The sequence below is a fragment of the Balaenoptera physalus genome (assembly GCF_965194825.1).
Source record: "Balaenoptera physalus genome assembly, chromosome: 11".
In the NCBI taxonomy this organism is placed as follows: domain Eukaryota; kingdom Metazoa; phylum Chordata; class Mammalia; order Artiodactyla; family Balaenopteridae; genus Balaenoptera; species Balaenoptera physalus.
This window is the reverse complement of record NC_138896.1, coordinates 61699765-61718003: the sequence shown is the minus strand read 5'-3', so window position 1 is coordinate 61718003 and position 18239 is coordinate 61699765. Positions and strand designations below refer to the sequence as shown.

At 42.0% G+C, this 18239-nt stretch overlaps 1 protein-coding gene across 33 annotated transcripts in view; it reads right to left on the bottom strand.

Annotated features, from left to right (window-relative positions):
* The window catches only part of LRRFIP2 (LRR binding FLII interacting protein 2), a 121550-nt gene continuing 103311 nt past the window's right edge, over window positions 1–18239 (bottom strand). For 29 of the 33 annotated variants that reach the window (XM_082412858.1, XM_082412827.1, XM_082412859.1 and 26 more), the window contains 7 exons: window positions 11119–11220; window positions 10708–10840; window positions 9026–9075; window positions 3980–4100; window positions 1379–1458; window positions 683–787; window positions 1–259 (listed from right to left, as the gene is read on the bottom strand). In XM_082412858.1, coding sequence (XP_082268984.1) covers window positions 149–259; window positions 683–787; window positions 1379–1458; window positions 3980–4100; window positions 9026–9075; window positions 10708–10840; window positions 11119–11220 — 702 coding nt within the window. In that variant the 3' untranslated portion in view covers window positions 1–148. The remainder of the gene's footprint in view (window positions 260–682; window positions 788–1378; window positions 1459–3979; window positions 4101–9025; window positions 9076–10707; window positions 10841–11118; window positions 11221–18239) is intronic. The other 4 variants (XM_082412833.1, XM_082412851.1, XM_082412852.1 and 1 more) reach the window with 1 other exon arrangement.

Sequence of the window (18239 nt, the reverse complement as noted above, 5' to 3'; positions counted from 1 at the left end):
TGAAGATTCAAACCTGTTTCATTCTCTCATAAATTATAAAATACAAAGGTGGCTATTTTAATGACAAAGCTCAAACAGTCCTGAAAGGGGTTTGAGTGGACGAAAGATCAGTCCTTCCGGGCGGGGCCCGGGCGGCAGGGCAGCCTCCCTATTGCTGGGCCAGCAGTGCTGTCCTGTTGGCCTTCATCTTCTCCAGCCGCTTGGCCAGGTGGCTGTTGGTCATCTCCATCTCCTCGATCTTGTCCAGTGCTGTTCGTAACTGGAGACAGGAAGAGCTCGGTCACTTCACATGGTCAAAAACGAAACCCAGCGCTACCTTCCTCTCCAGTTTCTGGGAAGTGGAAGCACTGCCCGCGATCCTGCAGTTGCATTGTTTTTCAGGCAGCCAGAGGTGTTAACCAACGGTGCTGAACATTAATCACAGAGAGGACATGGAGAAGCTGGAGAAACAGACCTCATCTAAAACAAAAATAAAAACTCTTTTTCTTATTATCTAACTGACCAAAACATAAAAGTAAATGGCAGTCACCGTGTAGGTCAGAAACCAACACAGAACAGTGACTCCACTGCTGTTTCACTAAGGTTGGAGCCGGGATTAAATTCCTTGTGCAGCAAAGAATTTATCTCCAAAGGATTTTTTTTTTTAGGAACATATTCCAAGAAGCATAATAAAAGCAAGTACCTCTCGTTGTAGCTTCCTCTTTTCTGCTTTCAGTTCATCCTCGACTTTCTCCGCATTCTCAGCAGCGGTTTTATATCTCAGCACCTGCCCCTCCAGGCGGCTGATCTGTAAATATGAGAACACAGGCCTCTGGTGCTGGCACTAGGAACCACCACTTTTTTGCAGCCAAGATGGAAATACAATGTCATGACAGATTTCAAGTAATCTAACACTAACAAGTCCCCTCAGGGTGAGTCAGAGGTCCTCTCAGAACTCAACTGCTATTTATACATCTAGAACTGTCCCTAGAGAGGATGACAGCTGTAGAGTCATTATAGGGCCAATTTCCCATGTTCAGTTTTACGACAACCATATTGTTTAAAAGCCCCAGTAACATCGCAGGAGGAGACTCCCCGATAGACTTTCTGAAATGTACAATAAGGGATTATGTTATAAACCACAGTCTTCTTGAAGGCTCTTGAAATAGCTACAAGAAACAGAATTATAGCTTCAGTCTCATTCATTCATAGAAAAGGCTGAAATGCCCTGTCAGGTGTTCTCTGCTGGCCTTTCCACTTTAGAGCTTTTATAGAGATCCAACTGCAAAGGCAGCTCAAAAAACCTAGGCATTCATGGGGTTAACCACTGAGATGCAGGAAGCAGATGTGTTGTAAAAGGGACATAAATCACTTGGTACCATACACAAGAAGGACTTACACTTTGCTCCAAGGTGGTTATATCCTGTTCTGCTTTTGAAAGCTTAAACTTGTATTCACTAATTTGTCTGTTGGCATCTCCTAGAACAGAAGAGAATAATAAACCATCTCACAGAGGTGAAGGTGTGAACATGAGGCAGTGAGGCCCCCTGCAGCACAGGAGAGGACCATGCAGAGGAAGAAGACAAAGCACAAACGCACACAGGCAACTGCTGTATCTACTGCAGCGCAGGTTCTGGCGCATCTATGCTATGAGAAGCTCTAGCACTTGTGTTGCAACAGCATTTTAGAAGAAAATTCTCTCTTCACGCCATGATGTGTGCAGGTAGAGGTTTAAGCAAGGAGCCCTGTCAGCGCAGCAGGGCCCCTGCCAACCTTACCTGCAGCCCCATGGCCCAGGGAGCCTCTGTGCCCACGGGACGGGCCCCCCCCCTCCGGTTTCCCTGCCCCCAGCCCTGCACCTTCTCATCTCCCCAGGTATCCTGCTCCCCTCACACACCAAGTGCCCTTTTCTCCCCACCTCTAAGTCTAACCAACCTTTAAGGTCCTGCTCAAGGTCCTGCTAAATTTTCACCTCCTTCATGACTCTCCTTAGTTAACTCTAGCTTCTCCTTCCTTTGTTGCATTTTTTTGGACTCTCTTTTATGACATCATGCTTTCCTAACATGATATAGGTATGTAAGGACAGGGGCCCTGTTTTAGCTTCTTGAATCTACCTCTGTTTCTAGCCAAGTGCTTTGCACGTAATGTACGCTTAATATTTACTGAAATAAATGCTTTTCAGTAATATGTTGTGATAATGTGTTAAGGATAGAGCTATAAATCATTAGCTGTATATCTGACCTAAGAAGCAAACCATTTAAAATGAGAAGCTTAGAAATGCTGGGGGAGAAAAATTCCAGCAATCCAAATTTAACAAAAATTACTCTGAACTAATTACATTGTAATAGGAATCATATCATAAGGCTTGCAGGAGATAAACCAAATCTACCCTACTTAAGAACTTTTCTACTTTTCCATAAAACTAAGGTTAAAACTACCTACATAATCTTTAATGCAAAAGGTTTTTCTAGTTGGATAATTACTGTCACCCTAAAAGTAATGTGGTTATAAAAGCCTCTCCCCAAAAGCCATCTCTGGTAGCGAAAAAGAACTACTCCCATTTCTGGGCCTAAAACTGAAGCTTTAGGATATTTTTTAATTCTTAACTCTAGCAACTTACTATCAAAATGTGCTGCTTCCTTCTCACCAAGCCACTCATTCCTTCCTGTTTTCAAAAGTATAAATCCCTGGTCTCAGCCATTTATTTCATGCATGTTCTGAAATTCCATCCCCAAACACCATGCCTACAAGCCAAGGCAGCTGTCCAGAATTGAGAGTCACCAGGTTCCTGTCCCGGCCTCTGGCGCAGGGGAGCTGCCTGCTTCTGTCGCTACATGCCAGGCCCAGCCCAGCCCTGCCCGGCCCTGCTCTGCTCACCTGGGTCACAGCCCCACCCCGGTCACTTGCCCTGCCTGCCACAGACACCAGCTCTGTCATGGTGCCTGCTCTGGGAAGATGTCACACATCAGTGTACACCCATTCCTCCTCAATATGATTCCTTTTGAATTTGCTGTTTTAGGCCAAATTCTTCCAAATCTGTGCACTGCCCTCTCTCTAAGACTGTTGGCGGCCACTGGACTGTTTTGGTTACTATTACAACCTCCTAACTAGTCAGCCTACCTTTTGTTATGCCCCTCTTTGCATCTACCCTCCACGCCAAATCGGTATTTCTAGAACAAAATATTTATCAGGAACTATCACAAGGGTTCCAACTGATATCCAATAGAGGAAATGATACTAATCTCAAAAGTTAATAGTAATAAGTTAGTTTTAATAAGCCTGGTCCAAAAAGGCTTGTCTATTTGGCCTAACTCAGAATATTTAGATGAAAGGGCCATGGAATAACCAATATTTTAAAATAAGTTATCAGAAAAGCCTTATTCAAATTGGAAAAATAGAGTCTCCCCTGTGTGATTATACATTATCTAACTGTATACGAATGGCTGCTAAAATCTCCCCGCTGTGGGGATTACTGTGAATACTGTAGGCACTTTAAAATAATATGGGGTCAAAAGTAGAAAGGCAGAAAAACTGAAATAATTTGGGTAAACCGAGTAGGCTTACTTTGTGGCCTTGGTTTAAATTCCATCTAATAAAGATTAATTTGGGTTAATAAGACTACTTCTGGGAAAATTCTGAAACTACTCCAGAGTAGTTTGAGTTAGTTCCAAATATATCCCTCCAGTTATCTAAGATAAATTCCATAGAAAAACATGTCATTAGGAAGGGTGCTTACAGATGACCCGGGGATGTGGAAAAGGATAGTGTCATGATGTCACTATTTGCAAAATGTTCTAGAAATCACTTTGCCAAGAAGTGGGGAGAGCATTACCTCTCAGGCCTTGTCACCCCAGGAAGCACACAGCCTAGTAGAAACCTCTTCAGTTCCATGACTGACGAGGATGGCTTTTCTAGTCCAGCTGAGAACTAACCAGTCTTCAGAACCACAGGCTCTAACAGCCTGCTCACAACCACGCCCCGGACACAGCCCCAGCCTTACTCTGCATTTCGATGAGCTGCAGGTCCGAGCCATTCTGCAGTCCCGCCAGGTCACCTGCTGTGCCATCGCTCCTGGAGCACTTCTGCCGTTCCTCCTCCAACTGCAGCTTCAGTTTTCTAATCTGAAGAGGAAGTAAAGGCTTATCAGTGAGATCCAGTCTCTCAAATGAAACAGGTATTTGGCCTGGTGGCCTCATCTTAGAATAAGGCCACAAATCATTCATTCAGAAACTGTTTCCTGGAGTGCCTGCCATGGGGCACGCTGTGCTCAGGTGCTGGAGATCAGCTACGAACTAATTATCAAAAGGAGCAAGCTCCAGGACCAGGTGTCCCAGTTAAAACAGCTGTATTTTATTATTTGTGTAGGTCCGTGGAAAAGTACATCTTAGGGGTTTCTTTTTGTTATTTTTTATTAAAAATGGAAAATTCATAGGCAGTTAGAGGTTTCTTGTTTAGAGTTAGGTTAAATAGTCTTATTTAGAAAAACTGTATACAGAAATAATTGGAAATATATTTTTGAGTTCGGCTACATAATCTACCTTATTTTACCCAAAATAAAGGCCATTCATAGCAGCTTATTCATTAATAGCCCAAAACAAGAAACAACTGAAATGTCCATCAAGAGAAGGATAAGTAAATTGTGGTCGATTTATACAATGGAATTACTACTCAGCCAAAGAAGGGAACGTACTACTAATATGTGCAGCAACAAGGTGAATCTCAAAATGAGTATATGCTGCGTGAAAAACTCCAGAAAATGCAAACTGAAGGGACAAAAAGCAGATCGTCGGTTGCCTGGAGAGAGGGAGGGAGGTGGGAAGGGAAGGAAGGTTTACAAAGGGACACAGGAACTTTGGCGAAGTTATGGATATTTTCACCATCTTGATTGTGGTGATGGTTTCACAGGTATTGCTGTGGGTTAAACTGTCCCCCCAAAATTCGTATTTTGCAGTCCTAAGCCCCAGTACCTCAGAATGTGACCTTATTTGGAAACAGTCACTGCAGAGGCACTTAGTTGAGATGAAGTTACACTGGAATAGGGTGGGCCCCTAGTCCAATATGACTGGTGTCCTTATAAGAAGAATGCCACATGAAGAGACAGGCACAGAGGGAAGATGTGCTAAGACAGAGAATGTCATCTACAAGCCAAGGGACCCCAAAGATGGCCAGCAAAATGCCAGAAGCTAGAAGAGAGGCCTGGAACTGACTTCCCATCACAGGCCTCAGAAGGAACCCACACTGCTGACACACGGCTTCTGACCTCCAGACTGTGAGGTGAGAGGACATTCTGTTCTTCTACACCACCCTGTTTGTGGTGCTTTGTTATGGCGGCCCTTGGAAACTAATATAGGTATGTACATCTGTACACTTTTAAGTATGTGCAGCTTACTTTATGCCAGTTATAACCTAATAAAGGTTTTCTTTTTTTAATTTACAAAATAAACTAAAAAATAAAATTAGGAGGGACTTTGGGTTGGGAAAAAAGAAGGCCCAGTTGGAGACAAGAGCCTCACATGTGGAAAATAAGATTAGACGGACAGAAATGAACTGCATGCTGAGGCCTCTGGTCCACCCTCAGTTCCCAAACTGCACACAGCTAGGACTGTAGCTCAGGCACAGGACGGGATCTCTCTCTTTAGAACTCTGACTAGCCTAAAATAAAAGACCAACATAACCACATCTAAGGTTCCCAGTAAGACACCCAGCCACATCAAGCTTCACAGAAGCTTGGACGAGCCCTACCCACAAGCTCAGAGCTGCCCACCAGCTTTTTAGTCCTCTACTTTTAAACTGAAGACCAAGTAAATGTACATAAAAGAACATCTGGAAGGAAACAAACTATGCAGATAGAAAAAAAGAACCAGGAAGCAAACCAACCAGCCTATCAATACCCTCTGAGATAAGTGAAAACATCTGCATCCTTGAAATGACTGCAGAAATAGAAACTCAATAAAAATGCGAAGATAAAGCTGAGGATATCTTTCAGAAAGCAGAACAAATGAGATGAAAAGGGATGGAAAAACAGGAGAGAAACAATAAGAATATCTGTCCCGAGGTCTAATCCCCCTCGCCACCCCCAAATCAGAAATCAAAGTCGTGTTTCTCCAAATGCCTACAACTCTTTATCATCAGAGATGCAGGAAGGAGCACAAATCAGAGCAAGTCTGTCCTCTTCTACAGGGGGCAACCTCCGGACCAAGACCAAGCGTCCCCACGCCTCCTGCGTCCTTCATCATCAGGGGTCAAAGGTGAGTGCGTGCTCAGAGTTCCAGGTGGCTTCCCCAGCTGTCCTCGGCTCCATCCACAGGGGTCAAAGGGAAAGCTCAGCACTGGGACCAGGTCTGCCCCTCTCCTGATGGAGAAAGAGCGAGCTCGGCACTGGGACTAAATCTGTGCTTCCCAGACAACTCTGCCCTTTCAACCACGACATCACTGTCTGCCTCGGGTCAACCGGGACTAATCTCATCATCCCCATCATTCCTGTTCTATCATTCCTGTTCAATGTCCATCTCGAAAAGGCTTGTCCTCCCTTTTCCTGCACTCCTTCCCAAAAGGCCCGGTATAAGCCCTACTCTGTCTTCATCTCCTAACCTTTCCCAAAGCCTGACACTCTTGCACTGCACCCTCTGGACTATCCTCCATCCTCTCTGTGCATCCCCGTTACCCCGTCCCGTCCGTGCTCTAATAGAGACCTGCCCTCCCCTGAGGGGCCTGCTTCCTCTGCAGCCTGGCAGTCCTTTCAGCCCTCCTCTCACTGAGCCTGAGAATGGATCAGGTGTCTTCTTGCATTCCTTGCTGTTACAAACTCTTCTCCCTCTAGCCTCCCTGAATTCCTAATGCAGTTCCTAATCACATCGCTTCAGATTATAAGTACTAACCCCCCTCATCACTGCCATCTCCCTACTCTTTCGTCACCATTTTAGCTGCTAACTCACATGCTCTCCAGGCTACTCCTGCCTTAATTGTTGGCAAATTCAAAATACGTCTAAGTAGGATCTCTCCTACAACGGATCTCTAGTTTCTGGAGCAAGGATCTTGCCACCTATCCCACCTTGCCCTCAGCCTCTCGCTCCCACCGTCATATACCAGATCTCACCACTAGACAACAGCAGTCCCTACCGAATTCAGTTCCATGTATCTTCTCTCTAACCACTACTCTTGATCTTTCCAGCTCATTCTCTCTGGACCCAACTCCAAAAATCCTTCAACCCCACTGGCACCTATAGTCCACTTTTTCCATCTTCTCTCTGCTGTGCCTTGATGTCTTCCTGGATTTCCCTCAAACCTCCTTACCCAGTTTAATCTCCAGGTCCATCATCGTCACTCTCTCGCACAAGCCCTCACCTCCTCTGCCCTATTATGCTCACCTGGTAAAATCTCTACCCACTCCATGCCTATATCTATGCAGCTACATGTGCCTGGAGAAACACACACAATAAATGCATTCATGCAAAACTCCAAATCAAATCACTGAAATCTCAGAACCCTAGGGAGAAAGGAGAGTATGGTACAAGCTGCCAGAGAGGGAAAAACGGGTCATAGACAAAAGATCAAAAATCAAAATGTCCTTGAAATTCTCAGTAGCCGTGCAGGAAGCCAGAAGACAATGAAGCAATTTATTAAAAAAAAAAAGAAAAAAGTTCTGAAGAACCTAGGGGCAGGACAGGAATAAAGATGCAGATGTAGAGAATGGACTTGAGGACACTGGGAGGGGGAAGGGTAAGCTGGGACGAAGTGAGAGAGTGGCATGGACATATATACACTACCAAATGTAAAATAACTAGTGGGAAGCAGCCGCATAGCACAGGGAGATCAGCTCGGTGCTGTGTGACCACCTAGAGGGGTGGGATAGGGAGGGTGGGAGGGAGACACAAGAGGGAGGGGATACGGGGATATATGTATATGTATAGCTGATTCACTTTGTTATAAAGCAGAAACTAACACACCATTGTAAAGCAATTGTACTCCAATAAAGTTAAAAAAAAAAAGAATGAAAATGATTACAACGAGGAATTCTATAACCCCATCAAATTGTTAATGAAGTAAGAGGAGAAAATGAAGACATTTCAGTCCTGCAAAGTTAAGAAAAATTTACAGCCGCAAAACTCCTTCCTCAGGAAGCTACTGGCGGATGTACCAGAATAAGAGAATGGACACAGAAGGAGGGAGGCATAAGATGCTGCTCCTGCCTGGAGCACAGGCAAAGGAAACTCTAGATGATGGTGAAAGGTGGTCATGTCTCTGTCCGGGGGGAGCGAGCCTCTAAGTTCACAAGGGGTGAGTCAGATGCACCAAGAACCAAAAGAGATGGAACTGAGGGAATACTTGATGCATCTGAAAACACCAAGAGTGGACTGAAACGACTATTGGAGAGTCTGCAGCTAGATTAGTAACAAATACATAGGAAACCAAGCAAATGACAAGAAAAACCACAATACTAACTTCAGGCTAACTAAGGAGTTGTGAAGGAGATGAATCCTAGAATGCTCCACGGCTCCACTGTGAGCAGTGTTTACAGAGTCCTGATAATGTAAACAGACTGGAATCTCACTGCTCCTTTACTAGGAGGGTGTGGGGGTGGAAAGTATACATGCGAGTGGTAGGGAGAGGGGATGAAGGAAAGATAAATCCTTATGTCCCACAGAGGGATGTCAACAGAGCAGCCTTAAACACAACAATCAAGAAGCAACATAAGCATGTTATATAGAAGCATACAAGGGCGGTACACACCCCAAGAATCAGCTAAAGGAACCAAACGGGATGGTCGGGGCTGGAGGCGGGGAGAGGGCAGGGCAGGGCACTTCTGTCTTCAGAACAGGCTTTTAGAACTATCTGACTCCTTAAACTTCGTGTCCTGTAATTTTTTTTTTAAAGAACAGGAGACAACAAAGATGAATTATCTTTTTATCCTTCAACTCTTACTTGAGCAGTGATGTTTGAAACAAGCACATTTCTTTCTAGTGTACATTTTAGTTTGCTAACATTTTACCATATGATTTAGTCAGTTACAATTAACATCCCCTTCCAATGAGAAGAATACCTTTACCTGTGATAGTAGCTCTTCCTTTTCTCCAGCAAGTTTTCGTAGCCTTACATCTAAAACAAATGAAAAATTTGTAATGTTGTAATATATAAACAATTTAAAATAATTCTTCAAATTCACAAACAGCAAACATTATCTGATAAACAGTTCATAGCTCTGAATATCAAGACATGAAGGCTTTAATGGTGAAAGGAAAAGTACTTAATTATTCAACACATATTTCCACACAACTGATATTTATCAGGGCACTAAATACAACATTTGCTCCCAAGAGCAGTGATTTTCCATCTGAAGACAAAATGAAGTACAAAGATCATTTCCTTGTTTCAAAAATTTGCAAGTTTTACCAGTAGATAGACAACTCGAAGCCAAGGGTACTCCCACAGGCTCTTAAGCCCTTAGCAGGAGAAAACAAACTATGGGAGAGAAGGCAGGGGCTAAGAATGGGCCTGAGAGGGGTGCTGGAGCAAAGAAAACAGAGGAACACAATGATGGAAGAAGCAGAGACACACAAAGCTAGTTGGGGGAGGGAAGGGGACCAACTCTAAGATGTGGGCCGTCAAGAGCCATCTGAGGCTTGGTAGCAGGATTGCTAGGGCTCGCTCCTGGCCTGAGGGGAGGGCTGCTTCTTCCCAACATGCATTAAAATAGGCCCCTTGGACTGAGGGGACACCTACAGATGAGTTTTTTACAAAAGCACCTGACACCCAGCCAGCGCTCCCCACAATCCACCAAGGTCATGGCCAAATGTTTCGGCACCCACCTCCCATCAGGCAGAGAAAACCGTCTGAGCTGCCTGTGGCTGTACACTCAGTCTATTCCCCACGGCACCTCTCACTCACCTCGCCGGCATCCTCTGCTTTATCAAAGTTCTCGACAGTTACACTTCCAGAATTCTGTACGCTAGAGAATGTGCCCTTAAAACGTTTTGTGGCTGCCCGCCCCCCTTTATATTATAGTATATCTATTCTTCTAGGAAACCTACATATATGTGAAAATAAGACAAAGAAGAAAAAAAGATCATTTTTTAATAGAAAAGTGAGCTGGTGATACAGTATCTACTTGTGCCATTCTTCTTCTCTAGAATAGGAATCTTAGTGGAGGCAATAGATGGGCATCTGAGTGGTTTCCTGAGACAGGTGTCATTAGGTTCTCAAGGGGTCAAATTTAAGAGGCTTAGCCCTTAAGAGGCTCAGAAGCCCTGCTCTGGAATAACACTCCTCTGATATCTTCTTGGTCGTCTGTTTGTTGCCTTAAGAAATGCAGTGGCAAAGAGCTACAGAATCCTGGCATGAGTAGCAGAACAGAAAACCAGATGCTCCAGGAAGAAGAAACTTACACATACTCTGGAAGCTGTCGACCAGCCCACTGGTTCCCCTGGACGGATGTGCTGGATTATCTCTTTGCAGAAGGTTATATTTAAGTGAAAAAGCAACATGTATACACCCACAGTGCTTCCAACCAGGGGCCTTACAGTTACACTTACTGCCTGTCAATGACCCCAATGCTGGTTTCCCAAGGTCAAGGATGTCTGAAGACAGTGTGCCCAGATTTCTTCCTGTTAGGGATCTAGATAAGGCTCAGACAGCTCTGGTGTGTTTTTGTTTTCCAAGAGAGGATGTAAACAAGCTGGAAGTCCAAAAGGACAGCATTAATCCAAGTCAATTCAGTGGCCGGTGTCTTACCCAGTGGCCCTTCTCCTGCCGACTCCAAGACCTGAGCGGCTTCCTGAGACACAACAGTGATGGCTCCGACCACTGGCTCCTGATGGACGTCGCCGTTGGGAGTGCCGTCGGGGATGATGACTAAGCCATGTTTCTGCGGAGAGGAAGAAACCCACCATCACAAAAAACGGCCCCCAGGGAAGGAGGACACGGCAGTGAGGCGACTGACCCTGCAACAACACATGCCTGCCACGGGAACACCTGGTCAGCACTAGCTACACGGAATCTAGCTCTGCAGAGACAGGACTCACACCTACCAAATCTGGGCTGAGGAGTGAACACTGTGCTTTGTATTCAGGCTGGAAAGAGGACAGGACGGAAGGAAGGAGGAACAAAGCAGTGAGGGCCTGGCGCGCGGGGGAGCTCACGTACCTCTCCCGTCTCCACTGCTGCCTTCAGCTCGGCCAGCTCCTCTCTGAGCGAGTCCCGCTCACTCCTAAGGCAGCCAATGTATTCTTTCTGTTTCTCTAGGGCCTGGTTTAGACAGGGTAGCAAGAGAAAGAACGGCACAGAAAAAGCAAGTGAAAGGTAGCAGAGAAGTACCTAATTCAAATTCAAAAAAGATAAAGGCATAGGAGACAAGGAAGCATTAAAAGCTTTGGAAACAAGCAGTTAGATATGGGAGGAAATACACAGTTATACGGGTATCTATCTCCAGAAGAAAGTTTTAATAGTAAGTGGTTAATTGTGCATAAATTTGGCAAAACATGCTTATCACACATCAGGCAAGAAAACAAATCTTTCTTTTTCAGTCAAGAAAAGGAAGTGAAGACAGTAGTAATACTAAAATAAAGTCTTCCTTACAAACCTCCTAAGTACATGTTTGTTTGGTAGACCAAAAAACCCGCGTTTCATGTTAAAGTATATTCAAGAATATACTTGATTTTTAAAAAAATAAAAATTAGTTCTGGAGGAAAACAACCAGTATATATACAAGGTATTTTAATTAAATACTGGCCATAGTAATTGTTCTCCAAGTAGTATGGTAAAATATTCCTCAGATACCACTTAATTAAAGATAGCTAATCTCCCCCACAAAATTCTCAAGGATCTGTTTTTTGTTAATTTAATTAACAAAATAATAACTAAGGGTTATTTGGTTTTCTGATATACCTTCAAAATGTGAAAAACCAAAATAAAATACTGACAAAATAAATACAGCCCACCTATGGCAGGTAGCAGAATATGGGTTTGGAATCAGGACGTTGAGTCCTGGCACCTATTAACTGACCTATGCCTCAGTTTCCTCACTGGAAAAGGGGATAATAACAGCAGCATCCTATGGGCACAGGCTGAAAGGAGTACTCAGTGTCAAGCACCCTGCCTGCAGTGTGTAAGATGCAAGCAAGGCTTAGGAAAAGCCAGACTGGGTTCCATTTTTCCCACCATTGCCTAAATCTCACACTGTCAGAGCTCAGGACAGCGGTGCAGAAGCAGGAACACACGTTTGGTCAACAATGACATATTGTTACTCTATGTAATAAAATACCCCATACTTCAGAACCCACCCAGGATAAGCAGTCTGTGCAGGTATCTGACAGCTGGGCTATTTGAAAAAGCCTTTCTCTGCACATTTGTTCCTATATTTAATGTTTTCTACCAGCATTCCCATTAATCCAAGAAGTTAAACTACAACGGGTAACTTTCGTCTTGGTTTACAGAGTTTAGAAGTGGGCTAACTGCTTAGTTACTGACTGCTGAATAGCTGGACAACTTTTTAAATCATTATAATCCTATTTTCCAACCAATAAGTAAATACTGGCTGATAGCAACTGCCATTTGTGTAGCTCCAGGTGTTAAATATACATATAATTTCTCTCATATATTTTTAATTTAATTTCTCCCTTATATACCCTGTACTTTCCTTATGCCCATTTCACAGATCAGAAAACTGAGGTTCAGAGAGGCTACGTTTTTACCCAAAGTCACAGTAACTGGTAAAGCCAGCAAATGAATCCAGTTCTTTTTGGTTCCAAAGCCTTTGCGTACTCTTTATCTATCGTCGCCCCATGAAGGCCACAATTATGTTCCCTTACTATCATCCCAGATAGTACTGGAAAAGTAGTTCACCGGGCAAGTCCTATTCCTTACCTGCCCAAACTGCAACATGAACATCTAACTTCCTTTCAACAATTTACATTCATACTATGTGTCTACAGTCTGTGTGTAAGTTAACAATCTGCGTTTCTAGCACCATAAGGCATTTGCTCTACCACTCCAAGCTAATATTAACACTCCATTACATTACTAGCAAGTGTAACATTAGGACAACAAAGCCCAAGCAATACTCTCCCATCTACTGACAGCCACTCTCATCTCTGCTGCGTTGGCTATTTTGGGTTATGGTATCTGTGTGCATAGTCGTGCCATGCGTCACCACACGTAACTGGGTCAGCAACCACTGTCACAACATGCTCTGTAGAAACACCACTGGAGATAAAAGACCCGTTAGGAACAGACCAATTTGAAACTCAGAATTCTACCAAATGCTAGTACATGCCATTTGTTCCTCTTCCCAATCTTATAGCAGATTTTATCTTTACTTTTGGACTTTTAAATTTCATCTTCCCATAATTATGGATGGGAAAATAAAATACATCCTGCAAATCCTTCCATTTCACCACAAAGTTTGAAGAATACTAAAGTACCTTATAATTGGACCAAATGTATTCACACTGGATCTGAAATCCTCTGTATTACCTGACCATATAATCACTACCCTTGTGTTTGTATTCCATAATTGTTCCTACAGATTTTTTTTTAGGGTAAAAAGTACATGCTTGTGGAGATCTAAATAATTCTTTACCCCTGACCTAACCTCAAATTCTAGTGTCAAGAAGCCTGAAAGGCTGAACTTTTGCACAACAGGTTATAATTACATACAGGCACAAATATCTTTAGTCAGAATGGGAGTGAGCCTTATGCTGGGCTATAGGGATACACAAGCCCTTCATATGTACTGATTATACACATGACCACTGGGTGCTCAGAACTACACTGGTGCTAGAGGTACGACCACTAGGATCAATGAAAGAACTAAAGAAAACTGAACTTTAACATGAGAATAATGGCCATGTTCCTTCATGGAGTTACTAAATTTAAATCTTGATAATGAAGCTAGAGACAAATGATAGGTAGTCACAGATCATATTTAAAAATGTGTCTTTTAAAAGTCAAGGGAGGACCACCTCACACACATTAGGATGGCTACTATCAAAAAAAAAAAAAAGAAAGAAAGAAAAAAAGAGAAAACAAATGTTGTCAAGGATGTAGAGAAACTTGAACCCTTGTACAGTGCTGGTGGAAAGATAAAATGGTGCAGCTGCTATGGAACACGGTATGGCTGTTCTTCAAAAAATTAAACATAGAATTACCATATAATGTAGCAATTCCCCTCCTGGGTACATACTCAAAAGAAATCACCAAGAGAATTTTGCAAACTCATGTTCACGGCAGCATTACTCACAATAGCAAAAAGCTGGAAGCAACCAAGTGTCCAGATGAACGGATAAACAAAATGTGGTACAAGCATACATTGGAATATTATTCATTCTTAAAAAGGAAGGACTTCTGACACATGCTACAACATGTCTGAACCCTGAGGATATATGCTAAGTGAAATAAGCTAGTCACAAAAAGACAAATACTGTAGGATTCCACTTTATGAGGTACCGAGAGTAGTCAAATTCATAGAAACAGAAAGTGGAAGGGTGGCTGCCGGGGCTGCAGGAGGAGGAATTGGGGAGTTGCTATTTAATGGGCAGTTTCAGTTCTGCAAGATGCAAAGGGTTCTATGGATGGATGATGGTGACGTAGCACAACGATGTCAATGGACTTAATACCACCAAACTCTACACTTAAATTTAAATGGTCAATTTTCTGTTATGTTTTTGTACTTTACCACAATTAAAAAAACTTTTTTTAAGTCAAAGGAGGGACAAACTACTGATGCATGAAACAACTTGGATGAATCTTAAGGGGAATTATTCTGAGTGAAAAAATGTAATTCCAAAGGGCTGCATACTGTACAATCCCATTTATATAACATTCTTAAGATGACAAAATTATAGCAATGGAGAACAGATTAGCAGTTGCCAGCACCTGGGATGGTGAAGGGGAGGCAGTAGATATGGCTATAAAAGGGCAACAGGAGGGACCCCTTATGGTGACAAAAAGGTTCTGCATCTTGATTATATCAAGGTCAATACACTGGTTGTACTATAGTTTTACAAGATGTTACATTTTGGGAAAACTGGATAAAGGGCATACAAGATGTCTGTATTATTTCTTACAATTGCATGTGAATCTACAATGATCTCAAACATTTTTAAAAACTTTAATTAAAAAAAGCCAAGTAGATAGCCTCATCCACCAGAGGGCAGACAGCAGAAGCAAGAAGAACTACAATCCTGCAGCCTATGGAACAAAAACCACATTCACAGAAAGACAGACAAGATGAAAAGGCAGAGGGCTATGTACCCGATGAAGGAACAAGATAAAACCCCCAAAAAACAACTAAATGAAGTGGAGATAGGCAACTTTCCAGAAAAAGAATTCAGAATAATGATAGTGAAGATGATCCAGGACCTTGGAAAAAGAATGGAGGCAAAGATTGAGAAGATGCAAGAAATGTTTAACAAAGACCTAGAAGAATTAAAGAACAAACAAACAGAGATGAACAATACAATAACTGAAATGAAAACTACACTAGAAGGCATCAATAGCAGAATAACTGAGGCAGAAGAATGGATAAGTGACCTGGAAGACAGATTGGTGGAATTCACTGCTGCAGAACAGAATAAAGAAAAAAGAATGAAAAGAAATGAAGACAGCCTAAGAGACCTCTGGGACAACATTAAATGCAACAACATTCTCATTATAGGGGTCCCAGAAGGAGAAGAGAGACAGAAAAGACCCGAGAAAATATCTGAAGAGATTATAGTCGAAAACTTCCCTAACATGGGAAAGGAAACAGCCACCCAAGTCCAGGAAGCGCAGAGAGTCCCATACAGAATAAACCCAAGGAGAAACATGCTGAGACACATAGTAATCAAATTGGCAAGAATTAAAGACAAAGAAAAATTATTAAAATCAGCAAGGGAAAAACGACAAATAACATACAAGGGAACTCCCATAAGGTTAACAGCTGATTTCTCAGCAGAAACTCTACAAGCCAGAAGGGAGTGGCATGATAAGGTGATGAAAGGGAAGAACCTACAACCAAGATTACTCTACCCGGCAAGGATCTCATTCAGATTCGATGGAGAAATCAAAAGCTTTACAGACAAGCAAAAGCTAAGAGAATTCAGCAACACCAAACCAGCTCTACAACAAATGCTAAAGGAACTTCTCTAAGTGGGAAACACAAGAGAAGAAAAGGACCTACAAAAACAAACCCAAAACAATTAAGAAAATGGTCATAGAAACATACATATTGATAATTACCTTAAACGTGAATGGATTAAATGCTCCAACCAAAAGACACAGGCTTGCTGAATGGATACAAAAACAAGACCCATATATATGCTGTCTACAAGAGACCCACTTCAGACCTAGGGATACATACAGACTGAAAGTGAGGGGATGGAAAAAGATATTCCATGCAAATGGAAATCAAAAGAAAGCTGGAGTAGCAATACTCATATCAGATAAAATAGACTTTAAAATAAAGAATGTTACAAGAGACAAGGAAGGACACTACATAATGATCAAGGGATCAATCCAAGAAGAAGATCTAGCAATTATAAATATATATGCACCCAACATAGGAGCACCTCAATACATAAGGCAACTGCTAACAGCTATAAAAGAGGAAATCGACAGTAACACAACAATAGTGGGGGACTTTAACACCTCACTTACACCAATGGACAGATCATCCAAAATGAAAATAAATAAGGAAACAGAAGCTTTAAATGACACAATAGACCAGATAGATTTAACTGATATTTATAAGACATTCCATCCAAAAACAGCAGATTACACTTTCTACTCAAGTGCACACGGAACATTCTCCAGGATAGATCACATCTTGGGTTACAAATCAAGCCTCAGTAAATTTAAGAAAATTGAAATCATATCAAGCATCTTTTCTGACCACAACGCTATGAGATTAGAAATGAATTACAGGGAAAAAATGTAAAAAACACAAACACATGGAGGCTAAACAATACGTTACTAAATAACCAAGAGATCACTGAAGAAATCAAAGAGGAAATCCAAAAATACCTAGAGACAAATGACAATGAAAACACGATGACCCAAAACCTATGGGATGCAGCAAAAGCAGTTCTAAAAGGGAAGTTTATAGCTATACAATCCTACCTCAAGAAACAAGAAAAATCTCAAACGACCTAACCTTACACCTAAAGCAATTAGAGAAAGAAGAACAAAAAAACCTCAAAGTTAGCAGAAGGAAAGAAATCATAAAGATCAGAGCAGAAATAAATGAAATAGAAACAAAGAAAACAATAGCAAAGATCATTATTAAAACTAAAAGCTGGTTCTTTGAGAAAATAAACAAAATTGATACACCATTAGCCAGACTCATCAAGAAAAAGAGGGAGAGGACTCAAATCAATAAAATTAGAAATGAAAAAGGAGAAGTTACAACAGACACCACAGAAATACAAAGCATCCTAAGAGACTACTGCAAGCAACTCTATGCCAATAAAATGGACAGCCTGGAAGAAATGGACAAATTCTTAGAAAGGTATAACCTTCCAAGACGGAACCAGGAAGAAATAGAAAATATGAACAGACCAATCACAAGTAATGAAATTGAAACTGTGATTAAAAATCTTCCAACAAACAAACGTCCAGGACCAGAAGGCTTCACAGGTGAATTCTATCAAAGATTTAGAGAAGAGCTAACACCCATCCTTCTCAAACTCTTCCAAACAATTGCAGAGGAAGGAACACTCCCAAACTCATTCTATGAGGCCACCCTCACCCTGATACCAAAACCAGACAAAGATACTACAAAAAAAGAAAATTACAGACCAATATCACTGATAAATATAGATGCAAAAATCCTCAACAAAATACTAGCAAACAGAATCCAACAACACAAGTAAAAGGATCATACACCATGATCAACTGGGATTTATCCCAGGGATGCAAGGATTCTTCAATATATGCAAATCAATCAATGTGATACACCATATTAACAAACTGAAGAATAAAAACCATACGATCATCTCAATAGATGCAGAAAAAGCTTTTGACAAAATTAACACCCATTTATGATAAAAACTCTCCAGAAAGTGGGCATAGAGGGAACCGACCTCAACATGATAAAGGCCATATATGACAAACCCGCAGCAAACATCATTCTCAATGGTGAAAAACTGAAACCATTTCCTCTAAGATCAGGAACAAGACAAGGATGTCCACTCTCGCCACCATTATTCAACATAGTTTTGGAAGTCCTAGCCACGGCAATCAGAGACGATAAAGAAATAAAAGGAATCCAAACTGGAAAAGAAGAAGTA